The following is a 19,503-nucleotide window of genomic DNA, read 5'->3' as shown; positions in this document are numbered from 1 at the left end:
CTCCTCGTTTTGAAGTCTTGGCGCAGTTTGAGGCCCAAACATGAATAAGACCTAACTTTATAAGGTCAAGGCCTCTTAAAACTGTACAGTACTTGATTCTCGGCACTTCTCTTAAAATTGTTAAAAGGCTTTTTTTTTTTCCTTCAACAGGAATGTCAATGATTGTTTTTTAGCTTTGTTGCGACTTAGTTTTTCTCCCAAATCCTCAAACATTATTGAAGTTAAAAAAGTTATTTTTTCCAGTTTCTGGATTTATTGCTTTCACAGCCTGATTTGTTTCAAAATAAGAGCTCGAAACGGACAAACCTTCACAGACTCGTGTATGACGTCATGGGCTAGCGCTAGTGTTGTGCCTGCGATCCGACTGGTTGATGGTTTCAATAAAAACTCCCAAACTTCTAACGAAAGAAACCCACGACTCAGTCTGACGTCGACCTTTGGATCCAAGCTCAACCCTCGACGCCGTTTACGGTGCCGCCTGGAACTAAAGATTCTGCTCTTATTTGACCAAATACACAAACCGCGGCTGATCCGGTGATCCTCAGGGGTCGACCCTAGGACCCCTACTGTTTCAGTTACATCTCTCAGTCAGCTGATTCCTACGGAAGAGTATTAGGGCCATGCAGGAGAAAAAATATTTGAGAGGGGAAGATATTTTTTTATTGTGCACTTAGAGAAAAAAGTCAAAATGTTGAGATTAATGTTGAAATACAATTTCGAGAAAAAAGTTGAAATGTCAAGATTAATGTTGAAATACAATTTCAAGAATAAAGTCGAAATTTCGTGAATAAAATAGAAATTTTGTGAATAAAGTCGAAATTTCAACTTTTTTCCTCAACATTCAGACTTTTTTCTAAAAATTGTACTTCAACATTAATCTCGACATTTCGACTTTTTTCCTGACATTTCAACATTTTTTCCCGACATTTTGAGTTTTTTCTCGAAGTGCATAATGAAAAAAAATCTTCCTCCACTAAATTTTTTTTTTTTTTTTCTCTCCTGCCTGGCCCTAATACTCTTCTGTAGATTCCTGACCAACATCAGATGAAAAGTATAAAGGACGGCCCGGCACAGCCAGGCACAGCCCAGTACCGAAGTGCTTCAGTTAAATTAATTAATGTCATGAAAAATTAAAATAAAATAAATGTAATTGCATTAGATCACTATGGATGCAACCTAAGTATGTGGCTCCACCCACTGAACTGTCAATCACGTGAAACGTGTGAAATTAGGATTTCAAAATAAAACTCGAGCTGGTGCAGCTCTGAAGTAAACCTGATCTTTGATGTGTTTCGGGCTCTTATTTTGAAACAACCCGCCCCACTTTCACGAATCCCTCCCCGTACGACCCGCTCTTATTGTTTAGAGGAGGAAGTGAGCGCCACCTCTTATGGCCGTCCGGTCTCCTCGGACTCCTCAAAGCCGCCAAGTTCAAGCTCGAGCGAGACGACAGACACTCGGAGACGTTTTACACTTGATACGAAACATTTTCACGTCCCTGCTGCTAAACTACGGTAACCGCCACTCACGCAAACAGGAAGTGACATAAACATGGAGAGTTGGGACTCTGGTGAGTCCCGCCGCACCTCTTCTTCTTTTTCTTCTTCTCCTCCTGTCATCACTCGTTCCCCGGCGTGATGTCCTGAAACAGAGAATCGGTCAGTGACCGGGTGACCTGGTGCACCTCAGGGCTCGGTTCTGGGGCCCCGGCAGTAGGAATGGGTGATATTTTACCGTTCACGATAAACCGTCAAAAAAATTCCTCACGATAAGAATTTGTATCTCACGGTAAAAACGATAAATTCCAGTTGATGATGTTTTTGTGTAAAGCTGATTTATGGTTCTGTGTTAAATCCACGCACAACGTACGGGAAGGAAGGAAGGAAGGAAGGAAGGAAGGAAGGAAGGAAGGAAGGAAGGAAGGGAGAAAAGAGGAAGGGAGGAAGGAAGGAAGGAAGGAAGGAAGGAAGGAAGGAAGGAAGGAAGGAAGGAAGGAAGGAAGGAAGGAAGGAAAGGAGAAGGAAGGGAGAAAAGAGGAAGGGAAGAAGGAAGGAGAGAGCAGGAGGAAAGAAGGGAAAAAAGAAGGAAGGAAGGAAGGGAGCCTGAAAGAAAGAAAGAAAAAAGGATAAATTCCCGTTGATGACGTTTTTGTGTAAAGCTGATTTATGGTTCTGCGTTAAATCCACGCACAACGTACGTGAAGGAAGGAAGGAAGGAAGGAAGGAAGGAAGGAAGGAAGGAAGGAAGGAAGGAAGGAAGGAAGGAAGGAAGGGAGAAAAGAGGAAGGGAGGAAGGGAGGAAGGAAGGAAGGAAGGAAGGAAGGAAGGAAGGAAGGAAGGAAGGAAGGAAGGAAGGAAGGAAGGAAGGGAGAAAAGAGGAAGGGAGGAAGGAAGGAAGGAAGGAAGGAAGGAAGGAAGGAAGGAAGGAAAGGAAGGAAGGAAGGAAGGAAGGAAGGAAGGGAGAAAAGAGGAAGGGAGGAAGGGAGGAAGGAAGGAAGGAAGGAAGGAAGGAAGGAAGGAAGGAAGGAAGGAAGGAAGGAAGGAAGGAAGGGAGAAAAGAGGAAGGGAGGAAGGAAGGAAGGAAGGAAGGAAGGAAGGAAGGAAGGAAGGAAAGGAGAAGGAAGGGAGAAAAGAGGAAGGGAAGAAGGAAGGAGAAAGCAGGAGGAAAGAAGGAAGAAAGGGAAAAAAGAAGGAAGGAAGGAAGGAGAGAGCAGGAGGAAAGAAGGAAGGAAGGGAAAAAAGAAGGAAGGAAGGAAGGAAGGAAGGGAGGAAGGAAGGGAAAAAAGAAGGAAGGAAGGAAGGAAGGAAGGAAGGAAGGAAGGAAGGAAGGAAGGGAGAAAAGAGGAAGGGAGGAAGGAAGGAAGGAAGGAGAGAGCAGGAGGAAAGAAGGAAGGAAGGGAAAAAAGAAGGAAGGAAGGAAGGAAGGAAGGGAGGAAGGAAGGGAAAAAAGAAGGAAGGAAGGAAGGAAGGAAGGAAGGAAGGGAGAAAAGAGGAAGGGAGGAAGGAAGGAAGGAAGGAGAGAGCAGGAGGAAAGAAGGAAGGAAGGGAAAAAAGAAGGAAGGAAGGAAGGAAGGAAGGGAGGAAGGAAGGGAAAAAAGAAGGAAGGAAGGAAGGAAGGAAGGAAAGGAGAAGGAAGGGAGAAAAGAGGAAGGGAAGAAGGAAGGAGAGAGCAGGAGGAAAGAAGGGAAAAAAGAAGGAAGGAAGGAAGGAAATGAGCCTGAAAGAAAGAAAGAAAAAAGGATAAATTCCCGTTGATGACGTTTTTGTGTAAAGCTGATTTATGGTTCTGCGTTAAATCCACGCACAACGTACGTGAAGGAAGGAAGGAAGGAAGGAAGGAAGGAAGGAAGGAAGGAAGGAAGGAAGGAAGGAAGGAAGGAAGGGAGAAAAGAGGAAGGGAGGAAGGAAGGAAGGAAGGAAGGAAGGAAGGAAGGAAGGAAGGAAGGAAGGAAGGGAGAAAAGAGGAAGGGAGGAAGGAAGGAAGGAAGGAAGGAAGGAAGGAAGGAAGGAAAGGAGAAGGAAGGGAGAAAAGAGGAAGGGAAGAAGGAAGGAGAAAGCAGGAGGAAAGAAGGAAGGAAGGGAAAAAAGAAGGAAGGAAGGAAGGAAGGAAGGGAGGAAGGAAGGGAAAAAAGAAGGAAGGAAGGAAGGAAGGAAGGAAGGAAGGAAGGAAGGAAGGAAGGAAGGAAGGAAGGAAGGAAGGAAGGAAGGAAGGAAAGGAAAAAAGAAGGAAGGAAGGAAGGAAGGAAATGAGCCTGAAAGAAAGAAAGAAAGAAAGAAAGAAGGATAAATTCCCGTTGATGACGTTTTTGTGTAACAAACATGGTGGATCTGAGAGTGAGATAGATTTATAGTTACAAAGGTGGAGTTGAATTGGTATTTATTTTATCGTCATTTTTATCGTTATCGGGATAAATGCCAGAAATTATCGTGATACATTTTTTAGTCCATACCGCCCATCCCTACCCGGCGGGTCCGAGGACGTGGAACGAGACTCACCTCGGTCTTGGCTCTCCTCCAGCCGCCCAGCGGCCCCGACCTCGTCAGCCCTGAAACAGAGGAACATCCTTTAGCGCTCAGACTGGGAGGGGTGAAGCCGGGGGCGGGGCCTCGGACCCGGACCGGAGTCCGTACACGAGGGTCAACCGGCTCACACGCATCAGAAGGAACCCGGAGGCCCGTCCAGATACTCACCCATGAACGCTGTCGCCGCCAGCACCGCCGTCGCCACGGCAACGCCCCCCCACACACACCTGCAGAGAAGGTTCCAGGTCACATGACACACGTCTGAGTCCATGAACCACCTGGACGCTCAGGTTCTGGTTCTGCTGCATCCATCCATCCATCCATCCATCCATCCATCCATCCATCCATCCATCCATCCATCCATCCATCCATCCATCCCCCAATATTTAAAGACCCTCTCCCAAAACCACAACCCCCCCTTCCCCTCATAAAGACAAATCTGTTTCAAAATAAAAGTTTGTTTATACTAATTTCATATGTTCCTGCTCGTCCCAGAGTATGGAAGAGTATTAGGGCCAGGCAGGAGAAAAATACAAATATTTTAGAGGAGGAAGATTTTTTTTTCGTTATGCACCACGGTAAAAAAGTTGAAATATTGAGAAAAAAGTCGAAATGTTGAGAAAAAAGTCAAAATTTCATGAAGATGAAATTTCGACTTTATTCATGAAATTTCGCCTTTATTCTTGAAATTGTACTTCAACATTATTCTCGACATTTCGACTTTTTTCTCGAAATTTTATTTCAACATTAATCTCGAAATTTCGACTTTTTTCTCGAAGTGCACAATAAAAAAAAAATCTTCCCTCTCAAATGTTTTCTCTTGCATGGCCCAAATACTCTTCCGTACAGAAAGAGACTCTTTAGTGTAACATTTTATTTTGCAATTCCTCATTTTCATTCTGAATTTATCGACAACAGACCTTTTGATATCCAACTATGAAAATGTCACAAAAAGTTGAATTGTGTCCCAAAAAACAGAAAAAGGTCCTGTTTATCTCAAGATGATGATGATGTCAGCAGCCAGGGGGAGGAGCCAGGTTTGAAACGTGGCTCCTCCTCCTCAGCTCCCCAACAATAGCTTTACTGCCTCCATCAAAAAAGCTAAAAATGACTTCTATCTTTCCTGCTCTACTGACAGTTTGAATGATCCTAGAAGATTTTGGAAGACTGTTAAGTCTCTCTCTGCCAACTCTGGCCCTGCTGAGCTACCTCCTCATATCATCCATGACTCAGTACCAGTGTTCGATAAATCAGAGATGCTTAATTGCTTCAACAAACACTTTATAGCCTCTGGTTCATTATTTGATTCCTTGCCAGGAGCCAACTCTCCACCCCCCAGTTCTCCTCCTCCTTTGGGGATGGCCTCCGGTAGTCTCCCTGGGCATCACTCCTTCTCGTTCTGCCATCTCACTGTTGGTGATGTTTGGAAAGTCCTGAGGGAGCTCGACCATAGGAAATCAGCAGGTCCTGATAATCTTCCCCCTTTCTTTCTGCGCCTTGCTGCAGACTTCATTGCAGAACCTGTTTCGCACATCTTTAACTTATCCATCGCCAACAACGAGATCCCAGAGGTATGGAAATCTGCCTTTGTGGTCCCACTCCTGAAGGGTGGTGACCCCAAATGTTTGAACAACTACAGGCCAATTTCCAAACTTCCTATTCTTGCTAAGGTTCTTGAGCAATTAATCAATGTACAGATCAAGGACTTCCTGGACTTACACAATGTCCTTTCACCCTTGCAGTCTGGTTTTAGGAAGCAGCACAGCACAGTATCCGCTGCTCTTAAAGTGGTCAACGACATCACTGAGGCCTTGGACAGGAAGAACCACTGTGCCGCACTCTTTGTCGACTTGTCAAAGGCATTCGACACCGTCGACCACTCCATCTTATGTCAGCGCCTCTCGGACATTGGTTTTTCCTCCCATGCTGTTGGCTGGTTTACAAACTACCTGTCTCAGCGTAAACAGGCTGTGCAGTTTGGTGATCTGTCCTCCAACATGCTTACTACCTCTAATGGGGTGCCACAGGGTTCGGTCTTAGGGCCAACCCTATTCACCATTTACATAAATGAAATAGGATCAACCTCAAATGCTGCTGTTCATCTTTACGCGGATGACACAATTATGTACTGCTTTGCTTCTTCCATCTCCCGTGCCTTGGAGTCTCTACAGACTGCTTTTGACACCCTTCAGTCCCAGTTGTCTCAGCTTAGACTGGTGGTGAATGCAGGGAAGACCAAGGTCATGCTCTTCTCCAACAGCAAGCAGGCGTCAGCGGCACTTCCTGGCATTGTGTCTCGTCAGGGTACACCTATTGAGATTGTGTCAAACTACAAATATCTTGGCGTTGTTCTTGACGACACTCTCACCTTCCAACTTCACATCAATATGCTCTTGAAGAAACTGAAGTTGAAACTGAGCTTTTTCTTCAGAAACAAGTCCTGCTTTTCAGCTCTTGCTAGGAAACGGCTGGTTACTGCCACCTTCTTGCCTCTTTTGGACTATGGTGATGTCCTCTACATGAATGCATCTGCAAGCTGTCTCCAACTTCTGGATGCTGCGTACCATGGAGCGCTGCGCTTCATAACCGGTTGTAAACCACTTACACACCATTGTGTGCTTTACTGTCTTGTTAACTGGCCATCTCTTTCCATCCGCCGAACCCTCCACTGGTACACCCTCATTTACAAATCCATTCTTGGTCTGCTCCCACCCTACCTCTCTGTCTACTTTTCACGCAAGCAATCCAGATACGCTCTCCGTACGCAGGATATCATTACTTACTCCATCCCCTTGGTCCGCACAGAGAAAGGCAAAAGGGCGTTCTCTTTTGCAGCCCCGTCCGCTTGGAACTCCTTGCAACAGAGTCTGAAGTTGACGAACCTGATTCCCCTTGCTAGTTTTAAGCTTTTGCTTAGAAACATGGAGAGTGCATCTTTATCTTGTACTTGCACTAGATGACCTCTGCCGCAGCTAAGCATATAAAGCGCATAAGCTAGTCTGTGTTCTACAAGTTTTATTTTTGTCTGGGGCTAGTGTACTAACCTGATATCTCTATTTTCCAGCTATTTAACGGTTATAGTGTATTGTCATTTCCACTCTGCATCAGTTTCAAGTGTTATGTCCTGTCATATCTTGTCATGTCTCATTTTTATGTTTTATGCAACTGTGTGGATGTGAACAGGTCACACTTGAAAATGAGTCTTCGGACTCAAGTGTTTTATCTGTATAAATAAAGGATAAATAAAAAAAAATAAATAAATAAAAAACACCGTTGACAGATTAAACCAGAGTCTCACCCCGAGTACAGAGCGCCGCAGATGAAGACGGTGAAGATGAGGAGGAGCAGGGCCTTCGTCGTTAACCCTGCAACACAGGAATAAGAGCGATCTTACTCAAACCCGTCTCCGTGACGACGTGTCCCCATCTCCGGTCCGGGTCACCCGGGACCTGCAGCTCACCTGGGGGCTCCGGCGGCGCCTGGCGGCAGAAGCCGGCGTAGAACGGCGAGGGGGGCGGGACCTCGGAGAGGCCGCTCAGCGTCTGAGTGAACCGCTCCTTTGATTGACAGATCTCCGAGCAAATCTCCTCCTGGATGAGCATCGGGGGCGGGGCTTCTTTGTCAGGAGGAGGCGGGACTTCTGTGGGGTCTGAAAGACAGGAAATAATTTCATTTCATTTAATTTCATTTTTATTTATTCCGTATCATGGAAATAGTTCACATACATGTTCCATTCCATGATGGAAAAGGGGCAAAGAAGAAGAAAGCCTTATATTACAAGCCCCTTTCTCAAAAAAATAAAACAATTCGTATGAAGATGGTCTGTCCGTCTGTTCAACAGTCACTGCTTATATAATACCAAAAAAAAGAAATAATGAAAAAACAAAACAAAAAAATAAGAAAACATACACACTAACTCACCAACAATACAAAAACAAAAAACAACAAAAGATATTTTACCCGTTAAATTCATATTGTCTGATTGTGTTGTCTTTATACAATTTCTTGAACTGGTGAATATTTTTACAATCCTTTAAATCAGTTGTTAAGGAGTTCCATAATTTTACACCACATACTGAAATACACATTTGTTTTAAAGTAGTTTGTGCAAACGGATGTTTAAAATCAAATTTCCTCCTATGGTCCTTATCTTCTGAACTAAACACAAAAAAACGTATATTTTCAGGCAATATTCTGCTTTTTGCCTTGAACATAACTAGTAAAGTCTGTAACTCAACAATATCTAAGTTTAATTAATCCTGCATTGATAAAAAGTCCATTGGTGTGTTCAGAGCTGCCTGGGAGATTTGCGAGGCCCTGTGCGAAATGGACAGGGGGGCCCTCGCGCGTGAGCGTAGCGAGCGCACGCGAAATTTTTGGGTTTTTCGGGTTGGATCGGGTGTCTATATGTGCAAATTTAACTCTCCAATTATCAAAATACTGGATACCTTCCCCTGCCTCATCATCATCTCTTGCCTCGACGCGGGGCCCCCCGGCTGCTTGAGAACCGGTCAGATCGGTGATTTTTGTAACAAATTTATTAAACAAGCCTTTCAGAGAGGCATTAAACTTTTCCATTTTCTTTAGTTTTTTTCTTTTTTCATCCCCTGATGGAAATGTCCTGAATCTGTCTCGTTCTCTCGACATTGTGTGACAGTTTGTTCCAACTCCACCGTCTGGATCAGAGCAGCTTGTGTCTGCGCTTGGTCTGATCAGTTGTATTGAACAACAGACACGCGCATCATTGCACATATATTTATTGATATGCACAGACTAGTACACATTTAGGTCTGAATTGGAACGTGACTGTTGATATTTATAAGGGAAAAAACGAAAAAAAAAACGAAAAAAAAAAATTGAAAAAACATTTTTTTTTGAAAAAAAAAAAAAAAAAAAAAAAAGAGGCCCCGTGCGGTCGCACGGTTCGCACACCCCTTGCGGCGGCCCTGGGTGTGTTCTCTTGCCTCCTTTTTATGTCTGATCCTTACTGCTCTCTTCTGTAAAATAAACAAAGGCTTGATATTTGTTGTGTATGTATTCCCCCAAACTTCGACACAATAACTAAAATAAGGCAAAATAAGTGAGCAATACAAAATTTGCATTGTCTTATAATCTAAAACATGTTTCACTTTGTTCAAAACAAAAATGTTCTTTGATACCTTAGTTTTAACATAATTTAACTGAGATTTCCATGTGAGGTTTTCATCTATAATTACACACAAAAATCTAAACTGATATGAACTGATAATAATAAAACCAACGTCCGTCCCACCATCACATCTCCTCCTATTTGTTGATGTTTCATCCGTTTTTAACACCATTCACCCCCGACATTTTAACAGAGAGGCTTTCAGAACATTTTAATTTAAGTTTTAATGTTGTGGGCGGGATTTGAGATGTTTTATCAACTAGAACACAGAGAGAGTGAGAGAGTGAATAACACTCTGATCCCACTTGTTTCTCCACCAGGATGTTTTTTCACCTCTGCTGTTCATCCTTTACATGCGGGAGGATAGATTTATCTTGAAGTACGCAGATGACTGTTGTCGGTTTGCTGAAGGAAACTAAAGCCTCTCCAGGTCACATGGTACGTGACCTCAGCGCTGTGATGAATCCTTCCTGCAGATGAACGTCTCTACAACTAAAGACATGCAGATTCATTTAAGATATGTACAAATATCTGGGTAGTTTATTGACAGTAAACTGACATTTGAGGCAAAATGTGAGATCGTGAGAAGACTGTTGTCTTTTCATATCGACAAATTGGTTTTCTCCTTCTGCCTGGTGTCTTGGTTTGGAGATCTATCTCTTAGAAATAAGAAGTGAACCAGATAATGAAGCGGTCCAGTATAGTAACGAGAGCAGCAGTAGATTAGTGTTGTTTCTTTCAGCCTGTTTCAATTTTAGTTTTAGTCTAGTCTTTGGGTCGAGCTATCATTTACTAGTTTTAGTCAAGTTCATTCTCCTTTTAGTCATGTCAAGTTTTTTAGTCAAGTCGACTAAAAGTCTGAGCATTTTAGTCTTATTTTAGTCAGAATTGTCCATTTTAGTCTCGTTTTAGTCAAAGATTGTATTTAAACAAACCCATTTTACAATTCAAACAAGGTTATCTAATTATTATGTTATTGTTACCTTATAGACTCAAGAATACATTCATTCCAGATACAGAAGACTCTAATTTGAGTTTACAATTTATTTGTTTTTCTGCATTTCTCCCCAATTTTTGTTTCTTTTTCTACGACACATTGGGTTTTCTTTTGAAGGAAAGTGTATCCAAAGATGGTTTTTGGATGGCAACTTTGCTAGCTGGGAAAATGAGGTGATGGCGTGAAAGAAAAAGGTTTCCAGACAGTCAGCAGCAGTTTCTGTTTTATACCTACTTCTATAACCCTAAATAAAAAGATCAAGTTTTAGCCCTTTATGTTGTGATTATGGTTTATGTGTACTGATGGGGTCTTGTTGCTGGACGACCTCACTCCTAATTTACCTTCGGGTTCAACAAAGTTGAACTGATCTGATATCTGAAGTGCTTTTAAGGTGAAGGGCTGAGGGTTGACCCTCCTTGCAGATGAACGTTCACCCACCGTAGGTGAAGCTGCGGCTGGCGTCCAGCTCCGTGCTGTTCAGATCCGGCCACAGCGACTCGTCCAGCAGGGAGCCGCCCTCCCGGCTCCTTCTGATCCAGTCCAGATCTCCATCCTGGTCCAGGTCCAGGCTCCGGTCCAGGTCCAGGCCCCGGTCCTGGACGGGTCCCGTCCCAAACACGCCTCTGAACACCTTCTCGTCCAGCCACGACTGGCAGCTCTCCGTCACGTCGCTCAGCAGGCGAGCCAGAGAGCCCCGAGGCCGGCGCCGGCGCCGGAAAACCCTGCAGGAGGAGATTCACCGGGTCAGACTGCAGCCTCGTGCTTTTACTCTGAAAGGCACTTCCGTGTGAGCCGGGGGCCGGAGTTCTGTTGGGACAGAAGAACCTGGCCCATCTGGAAACGATCGGACCGCGATGCGGCTTTTGTACGGAGCTAAAACAGGATTCACAAATACACAGGACTGCCTCAGAAAATTAGAATATTGTGATTTTCTGTAACGCAATTACAAAAAGAAAACTCAAATATCCTATCTGTAAAATTAGAATATTCTGGGAATCTTAATCTTAAACTGTAAACCATGATCAGCAATATTAAAATAATAAAAGGCTTGCAATATTTCAGTTGATTTGTAATGAATCCAGAATGTATGACATTTTTGTTTTTGTAATTGCATTACAGAAAATAAAGAACTTTATCACAATATTCAATTTTCTGAGACAGTCCTGTAACCTGATTTACAAACAGCTTCAGGTCTGTGGGCTTCGCTGCATTTGTGTGTGAATTTTTGAGAAACCTTGACTTGCTTCAATCCACAAACGTCTTTTCATTAAATATCTGCAGCCAATCAGATATCTTCCTTGTTTCAGCCAATCATAACCGTGCATTCACACCAAAAGCGTCACAGTGTCATAGGCGTCCAGAGCGTTAATTTGAAGTTGAGAGAATCTCAACTTTATGCAAATGAGCAGCGGCGACGCCGAGGCAGCGTCCAATCACAGACCAGGATTCCCGAAGAAAGAAACCTCAATGCACGTTTTACTTTTGTGTACAAATATACACTCATTCACATGCACACATGAGTATAACTGTGCACTAACAAACTTATTTTATCAGCAATTAAAATATTTTAATATACAGGACTGTCTCAGAAAATTAGAATATTGTGATAAAGTTCTTTATTTTCTGTAATGCAATTAAAAAACAAAAATGTCATACATTCTGGATTCATTACAAATCAACTGAAATATTGCAAGCCTTTATCATTTTAATAATGCTGATTAGAGTTTAGAGTTTAAGATTAAGATTCCCAGAATATTCAATTTTTTTGAGGTAGGATATTTGAGTTTTCTTAAGCTGTAAACCATGATCAGCAATATATTAAAATAATAAAAGGCTTGCAATATTTCAGTTGATTTGTAATGAATCCAGAATGTATGACATTTTTGCATTACACAAAATAAAGGACTTTATCACAATATTCTAATTTTCTGAGACAGTCCTGTATATTAATATATTTTATCTAGCGAACTGACATTTTTGATGAATATTGACTGAACAGGGACAACAGAGAGCAGAGATCAACGACTAGCATCTAAGGCGTTACGGAAAGTAACTAATGATTATGCAGTGATTGACACTTAGCGTGTAATGAATCCCTCTACTAGGGAATTTTCTTTTTATTCTGCTAGACATAAGACTTTTTCACGAATAGATTATTATATTTTTGCTTCCAAAACTCTTTTTTGTGACCGATCACAGGGCTGTTTTATGTACTTTCTCGCTAAGAACAGTGGTTATGGGATGCGGTCGAAGGTTGCATTAGAAATAAAACTATCTCCTTTGCTTCACATCTCAATAAAACCAAAAAACGGAGATCTGAGGCTCTGGAAACTGAAATCGCAGAATTAGAGCAAGGCATGCTGAATAACATTTCACCTGAAAGTGTTAGGAAACGTCAAAATCTGCTGAATGAGCTTAGCTGTCTTTTAAGAGAGAAAGCAGAATTTATTATTCATCGTACTAGGCAGAATTACTACACTAACAGCTCTACTATATATATATATATATATATATATATATATATATATGTTATTAATTTCAATCTACCAACACAAGTCACGTACACTCACTGGCCACTTTATTAGATACATCTGTCCAACCGCTCGTTAAGTTTCTAACCAGCCAATCACACAGCAGCATCAGAACGGTGATGTAAGGGTTGAACATGGTGAGGTTCAGGCTGCCAGACTCTGCAGAACTCTGCAGAACCGGTCCACAAACCCACCCGTGAAGCTGCGTGTTTACTGGGAGGGGTTCCGACAACACGGCCGTCTCCTAGCAACCGCGGCCGATGACATCACACCCAGGCCGCCGGAGGCTGCTGAAGTCAGTCGTGAGGAATTTACAAGCTTTGCAGCAGCTTGACATGTGATGGGGGGGGGACTGCTGTACAGACACTTTAATGTTGTAAACAATCTGCTTAGACTCGCGTAGAACTGGTCCAGAACCAGTTCTACCTCAACCCCCCCTAACAAAGTTAACCAGGTTGTTCTTAGACGATGGGAAATTAACCCGTTGAACACTGAAAAGCCTTTTGAACCGGCTGCTGCAGCTCCAGCAGTCCAGTTCCCGGGTCCGGATCAGGTCTGACAATCGCGTCGCACAGCGTGGCATCGGACGCTCTCTGTCCACACTGAACGCGTTATGGGCCCCCACGTTATTTTGATTGATAGCTGAAACTCGCTTTTTAAAAGGCTGATTTATGGTTCCGCGTTACACCAACGCAGACCCTACGGTGTAGGGTACGCCGTCGATTTAACGCAGAACCATAAATCCGCCTTTATTCACTGCACTATACCCGCCCGTGCGCTCCTGAAAGAAACTCCTAAAATAACTCCTAAAAGAGTAAAGAGACAAGTAAAAGATCAGTGAGTACTTGTAATCTTCCTACGTTTGTAGTTTCTAAACAGAAAACAAGCTTGATATTGTGATATTTAAATGTTCTTCTATTTTAAGCCAGTTGAAAGCGCTGTAGGAAACAGTCAAGGATGAGAAACGGCTGATCCAGTTAGTTGAAATGAGAAGTTATCTCTATGATTCCTCCTCATTTCACTACAAAAACCTCAATAAAGTGGCAGAAAGAAATATTATCCTGTTATTATCTTATTGTTATATATTATCTTATTATCTTGTCAGAATCTTCCAGCTCCCTGGTGATCTCCCTCCAGCAGCTGCCACTGTATTGAGGTTCTTGTATTGAAATGACCTACAGTTTCCTACAGCGCTTTCAACGCGAGCGACAGGAAGAAAATAGAAGCAGGGGGTCCGACAAATGTTCAACTCAAAACGGCGCGCCGCTTCGCTGCAGCCAGTTAGGACAGTCCAATAGAAAATAAAGCAATGGAATTGTTTTTGTCGCTGACGCTTGCTCGCGTCGCATGCAGTTAGGACATGGTGTGAGGTCCAGACCTGCAGGTCCTCTACTGACCACCAGGTTAAAATCCACAGCAGAAATAAACACGTATCCGGTCTGGAACAAAAAACAGTTTTGGTTCCACCTCCAGGAGGAATGTTTTGTATCTAGTTGGTAAAATTTTATAAATCTCAACTCTAATTCATCAGTAAACTTTACAAACAAAAAGGCCACGTTTACATATAGCCGGGTATTTACAAAAACGGATATTTCCCCCTCTACGTTTTGAAAAATATCATCATTTACACGAACCCGCATAAATAGCTGTTAAGGTGCTATGAGCAGCCAAACCTGCAGGGGGCAGTGTAACGAGAAGATAAAGTCACGCTAGCCAATCAGAATCCTGGAAAAAAACATCAACAAATGACACGAGTAACTTCCAGTTACTTCCAAGATGAACGAGAGTCTTTCGTTTGGAGTGACAGAGAAGTGGAGTTACTTTTAAGTGTGACTTTAGAATATAAAACAGCTAAAATACAAGAAAATATTGACGGTGGCCAAACTAATTGTAAACACAGGCGTGTTGTGACGTTCTGAAGCCTAAATGTCCGTTTCTCTCTCTTTACAAGCAAACGTGAAGACGGAGTTTTTGCAAATCTCCACTTTGGCCGGAGTTTTCAGAAATGATCGTTTTTGGAGACTTTGAGCTTCGTTTTCGTGTAAACGAACGACCAAAACGCATGAAAACACCACAGTTTTTGCGCCGTGTAAACGGGGCCTGAAACCAAAGAAATAACCCCCCCAACATGTCAGACCGTCTCACCGGACCAGGTTCTCCTTGTAGGACACGCTGGTCTTGCAGGGCGTCAGCGACACGTTGCCGTCTCCGTCCCAGGAGAAGCTGTCCTCGGTGACGGCGTAGTAGCCGTTGGTGAGGAGGCGCGGCGAGCGCCGGCAGCTGCAGGCGCCGCCGCCGTCCGCCGACGAGTAGCAGACGTACGAGGAGTCGGGGGAGAGGAGCGATAGGTCCAGGCTGGAGGACGAGACAGAAATAAAAAATAACGCATCAGGAAAAATACCAAATCTGGAACCGTGTCGACATGAATGTAAACCCTGCCCACGTTAATATCTCTAGAAATGGGAATTTACTTTCCTAGAGAGGAGCAGGACGGGGCTCAGTTTTGTTTTATTCTTTATTTCATTCATTAAAAGAAAAACAAAACAGTTCAATAAAATTTCCACAAATCTCTTTCCTTGAATGAAAGGGAACAGAAAGAAGACTAAGCTTATTTTATCTGTCCCTTTTTCCTATTAAATAAAATTTCAATTAATGTAATAAAAAATAATAATAATAATTACCGTATTTTCCGCACTATAAGGCGCACCTAAAAGCCTTTAATTGTCTCAAAAACCGGCAGTGCGCCTTATAATGCTGTGCGCCTTATATATGATCATTACGGTAATTTCTGTTACTGTAGTCAGGGGGATTGTGGGTAATGTAGTCAGGGGGATTGTGGGTAATGTAGTTGGTGTCGCGGAAGTAACGGCACTAAAAACGTCAGGAATCGTCACAGACGTTCAAGACAACAGCGACGCTGACTCGCATCATGGCGACTTTGACGAGACGGAGCAAAGCTGGTTTTTATTTTGTTAATAAAGTTTGACATACAGTACTTTTCTTCTTGTTTTTTTCTTTTGCATTTGCTGTAGCATTTTGCAGCATTTCCTGTAGCGCAGCTCCATCAGGTAGATACGTAACTCAACCCCAGCCACTATAGTACGGTATTTTACCAGATATTTAGTGCGCCTTATAATGTGGAAAATACGGTACGCATTTAAAAAAAAAAAACACTTTCCAATAAACCTAATTTAAACAAAAAAAACAAAAAAACTAAACCAAAACGGCAACAAAGTTATAAAATAACACAAAATAACTGTCGTCAAACACAGATAGTCGTATTCTTTTTTGTTTCAAAGAAAAAAAATATGACAATGATGCTAAAAAGAGAGAGAGAGAGAAAAAAGAAAACCCGACTAACTTAAAAAAAAAAAAAAGTTCAGTTCAGTTCAGTTTCTGAAAAATGTGTAACTGTGATTTTAGTGTTTCTGACGGGGGAAAGAATGATGTCCGTCAGCTGGAGGCTCAGAAACGTCTGTTACACCTTTTTCCACCAAACTGGTTCCAGAGCTGGTTCTGGATCACTGCTGGTTCAAAACTCCTTCAACTTGGAACCAGCTGAGAACCGGTTTGTTTTTCCACAGCTCGGGTGCTAAGAGGAGCCACGTCATTACGTCTCTGCAAACACCAGTTACGTCGCTGCGTTTGCGTGAAAGTTGCAGCAACAACCAGGTACCTGCTCTAACAGGACTTGGTCCACGTAGCTCCTCCATGGACACGTCTCTAAAAGACAGGTTGTCTCCTCCTCCTCCCATGATGCTTTGCTGCATCCAGATTCATTCTTATTTGAAAATGTCTCCGTCTCCCAGTCTTGCTGTTGCCGTTGGTCTTAATAACTCCACCCTCCTCCACTTACGTAAGCGGTTCTTTCCTCTAGACCAGCAAAGAGTTAGTGCCTTGGAACCAGTTCTTCTGACCCGGAACCAGTTCTTTGTCAGTGGAAACAGAAAGCCCAGTTCCAAACTCAGAACTAGAACCAGAACCAGAACCAGAACCAGTTTGGTGGAAAAGGAGTATATGAGTAATCAGTCAGTGAATCCCAGAGAGCGACATGAGCGAAAAGGATAGATAGATATTTTCATTGATAGATAGATAGATAGATAGATAGATAGATAGATAGATAGATAGATAGATAGATAGATAGATAGATAGATAGATAGATAGATAGATAGATAGATAGATAGATAGATAGATAGATAGATAGATAGATAGATAGATAGATAGATAGATAGATAGATAGATAGATAGATAGATAGATAGATAGATAGATAGATAGATAGATAGATAGATACGAACGATAAATACGAACGATGGATAGATACGAACAATAGGTAGATATTAGGGGTGTAACAATATATCGTGCCACGAAATTACGCGATACAAAAACGCCACGAAACGTGTCGTGGAGGTGACAAAGTGTATCACGATATTGGGTTATTAATATTAATCTATTGTGTTGACTAGTAACGCGCATCCGACCGTGCCTCGACCCGCGGACCAAAATCTTCCTCCGCTCAGAAGAAACTAGTTCCGTTTTGGTCCCGATCACGGGACTCTTGGGGGGTTTTGAGCTCTGAACTTTTACTGATGTAAGGCTGGTGTAGAGTTAAGCCTTACCTTATTAAATTAAACCTTTTTGGGGTCGTGAGTAGGATAAACACGGGGAAACAGCAGTGTACTTTAATGTCCCTCAACAGTGTAGGATTTTAGAACATCAACACAGCACCTAGTGCCGTACTGTGGCGTATCACTCCGCCCAAAACATACTAACAACTACAGATAAACTGACTAGTGTCATTATAGTCCCTGATTTACATCAGAATATAAAGAATATATTTATAAAATAATGAACCCTGAATTACCAAAATAACCTTCTTAACAAAAATAAATCTCCTCTTACACTTATAAGGTGAGCATGAATCAATCTGTTTTATGATGTAAAATTGTATGTATTTATTTATTTTGTATTTATTTATATAATTTGAGTTGTTACATTTCTGGAAAAGAAAAAAAGTCAAGTCATATGTTGCTCATTCAAGGTTGTTAAAAAAATACTGCTATAATATCGTATCGTTATCGTGACCTCAATGTCGTGTATCGTACCGTATCGTGAGATTAGTGTATCGTTACACCCCTAGTAGATATATATGAACGATAGATGATAGATACGAATGATAATTAGATGGATAAATACGAACGATAGGTAGATATATATGAACGTTAGATAGATATGAATGATAGATGGATAGATAGATATGACAGACAGACAGAAAGACAGACGAGGAGGCTGGTGTTTTTACCTCTGGCAGTTGTGGTTGCTCCTCAGCCGCCGTTTGACTGGAGAACCTGGACGAAGGGGGAGTTGAGGGGGTAGAGAGCAGCGAGTCACAAACCAGCAGCTTTTATCAGCCCGGAGAGACGGACACATTCCTGAGGCCCTGGGAACCCAGGAATGTGCCGGTGCCCACACTCAAATCTCAAACTCTCAAACACTCAACTCACAAACACTCAAACGCTCAAACACTCAAACTCAGCTCCATTTACTCACTTGTAACGGCTCCGGAGAAGAACAGAGCCATGTCGGCCTGCAGCCTCCGTGGATCTGTGGAGGACATCACCAACCGTCAGCAACTTCCTCCTCAGAGAGGAGCAGCAAAGTCAGGAACTGCTGGCTCTTTTAGCACAGTTTAAAGTTTTTTTACTCTCTTCAGTCAGTCGGTTAGTGTTCCTGGTCCTGTCTGCAGGACTGTCATGTCTACCACCCGGATGCAACCTGCAGAGGTCTAAACCTGCTGCAGCTGCTTCAAAAAGCAGACGGCTACGCCCCCCCCGGAGTGCCGCTCGGACCCGAGCTGGGACCTCGGCTCTTTGGGGACCCGGTCCGGGTCGGTCTCTGCAGGGTTCTTACCGTGAAACCGGGTGCGGGAGTTTCAGGAGTTTCAGGAGTTTCAGGCCGGCAGCAGCTTGTGCTCAGCGCTGCTCCTCTGGCATCCTGCAGCCTGAGAACGGAGCAGAAGAAAAACAGACGGCTGTGAGCTCATGCTTCCTGTTAACTGTCTGTCGGCCGCCGGCTCCGAGGAGGAAGCTGCTTTCCCTTGCGTCACTAAATAAATCCACTTTTTTATCTGCTTCTCTTTGGCCTGGATCAAACGGGGAGCCGATTACAAAAACTTTGTTCTCTGACAACTGATTAATCATTTATTGGTGCAAATGTTAAATATTTTTCACAGAAATGATCATTTTCAAGCTTGGAGCTTAATAAATACACACTTTCAAGTGTTTAAAGTGTTTTTGTTGCTGTAAATAAATAAAATGACAAAAATACTGGCCTACTCACTTTAAGTTCTCCCCCCCTACGCTTCTGCTGATTCCTGATTTTATTGCGTTTATATTGTCTTTTTTTTTGGTCTTTTAAAATCGATGTTAAACGAAGCACTAACTCTATACAGTTTAAAAACACATACAAGAAAAATCTTGACAAATATAAAAATAAAGACCTCTAAAGAACTCAATTTACCTTCTGTATGTATTTCTTTTATTATTATTCTGTTCCTTATGTGATACATCATATATGATACAATGTAACTCCCTGCATTCATGGCTGGTCATGGATCATTAAAGAAGTGACTGGAAATTACATTTTTGAGTTTAGGATATTGTAAGAGGCTAGTTTCATTATGCCTTGATCTTTGTTCATTAATTGTTTGTGTTGTATTTGATGGTGATTTGTTGTCGTTAAAGCTAAAGATAAAGCCAACAATAAAAAGATATTGAGTGCCCTGAAAGGCGCCTTAAATAAATCAC

The 19,503-nt window shown here is 42.5% G+C and overlaps 1 protein-coding gene across 1 annotated transcript; it reads right to left on the bottom strand.

Annotated features, from left to right (window-relative positions):
* Positions 1-772: 772 nt before the first annotated feature.
* On the bottom strand, positions 773-18,742 carry tmem71 (transmembrane protein 71). Its single transcript, XM_061731660.1, has 10 exons — positions 18,608-18,742; positions 18,248-18,301; positions 18,000-18,045; positions 14,845-15,054; positions 10,607-10,890; positions 7,483-7,671; positions 7,321-7,387; positions 4,191-4,249; positions 3,996-4,045; positions 773-1,642 (listed from the first exon to the last, which is right to left on the bottom strand). The coding sequence occupies exons 2-10, from the start codon at positions 18,276-18,278 to the stop codon at positions 1,619-1,621; spliced, it is 960 nt and encodes a 319-aa protein (XP_061587644.1). The 5' UTR covers positions 18,279-18,301; positions 18,608-18,742; the 3' UTR covers positions 773-1,618.
* Between the last annotated feature and the right edge of the window lie 761 nt (positions 18,743-19,503).

The sequence above is a fragment of the Cololabis saira genome, chromosome 10 (assembly GCF_033807715.1).
Source record: "Cololabis saira isolate AMF1-May2022 chromosome 10, fColSai1.1, whole genome shotgun sequence".
NCBI lineage: Eukaryota > Metazoa > Chordata > Actinopteri > Beloniformes > Belonidae > Cololabis > Cololabis saira.
The sequence above is the reverse complement of the archived record's forward strand: the minus strand, read 5'-3'. Positions and strand labels throughout refer to the sequence as shown.

Bases quoted from the DNA above. Each gene is read 5' to 3' on its own strand.
- tmem71 (XM_061731660.1), bottom strand. From the start codon at position 18,278: ATGGCTCTGTTCTTCTCCGGAGCCGTTACAA. The intron at 7,672-10,606 runs GTGGGTGAACGT...CCTGTCTTTCAG, and splicing joins CAGCCGCAGCTTCACCTACG to ACCCCACAGAAGTCCCGCCT. The intron at 1,643-3,995 runs GTGAGTCTCGTT...TCTCTGTTTCAG, and splicing joins GGAGGAGAGCCAAGACCGAG to GACATCACGCCGGGGAACGA.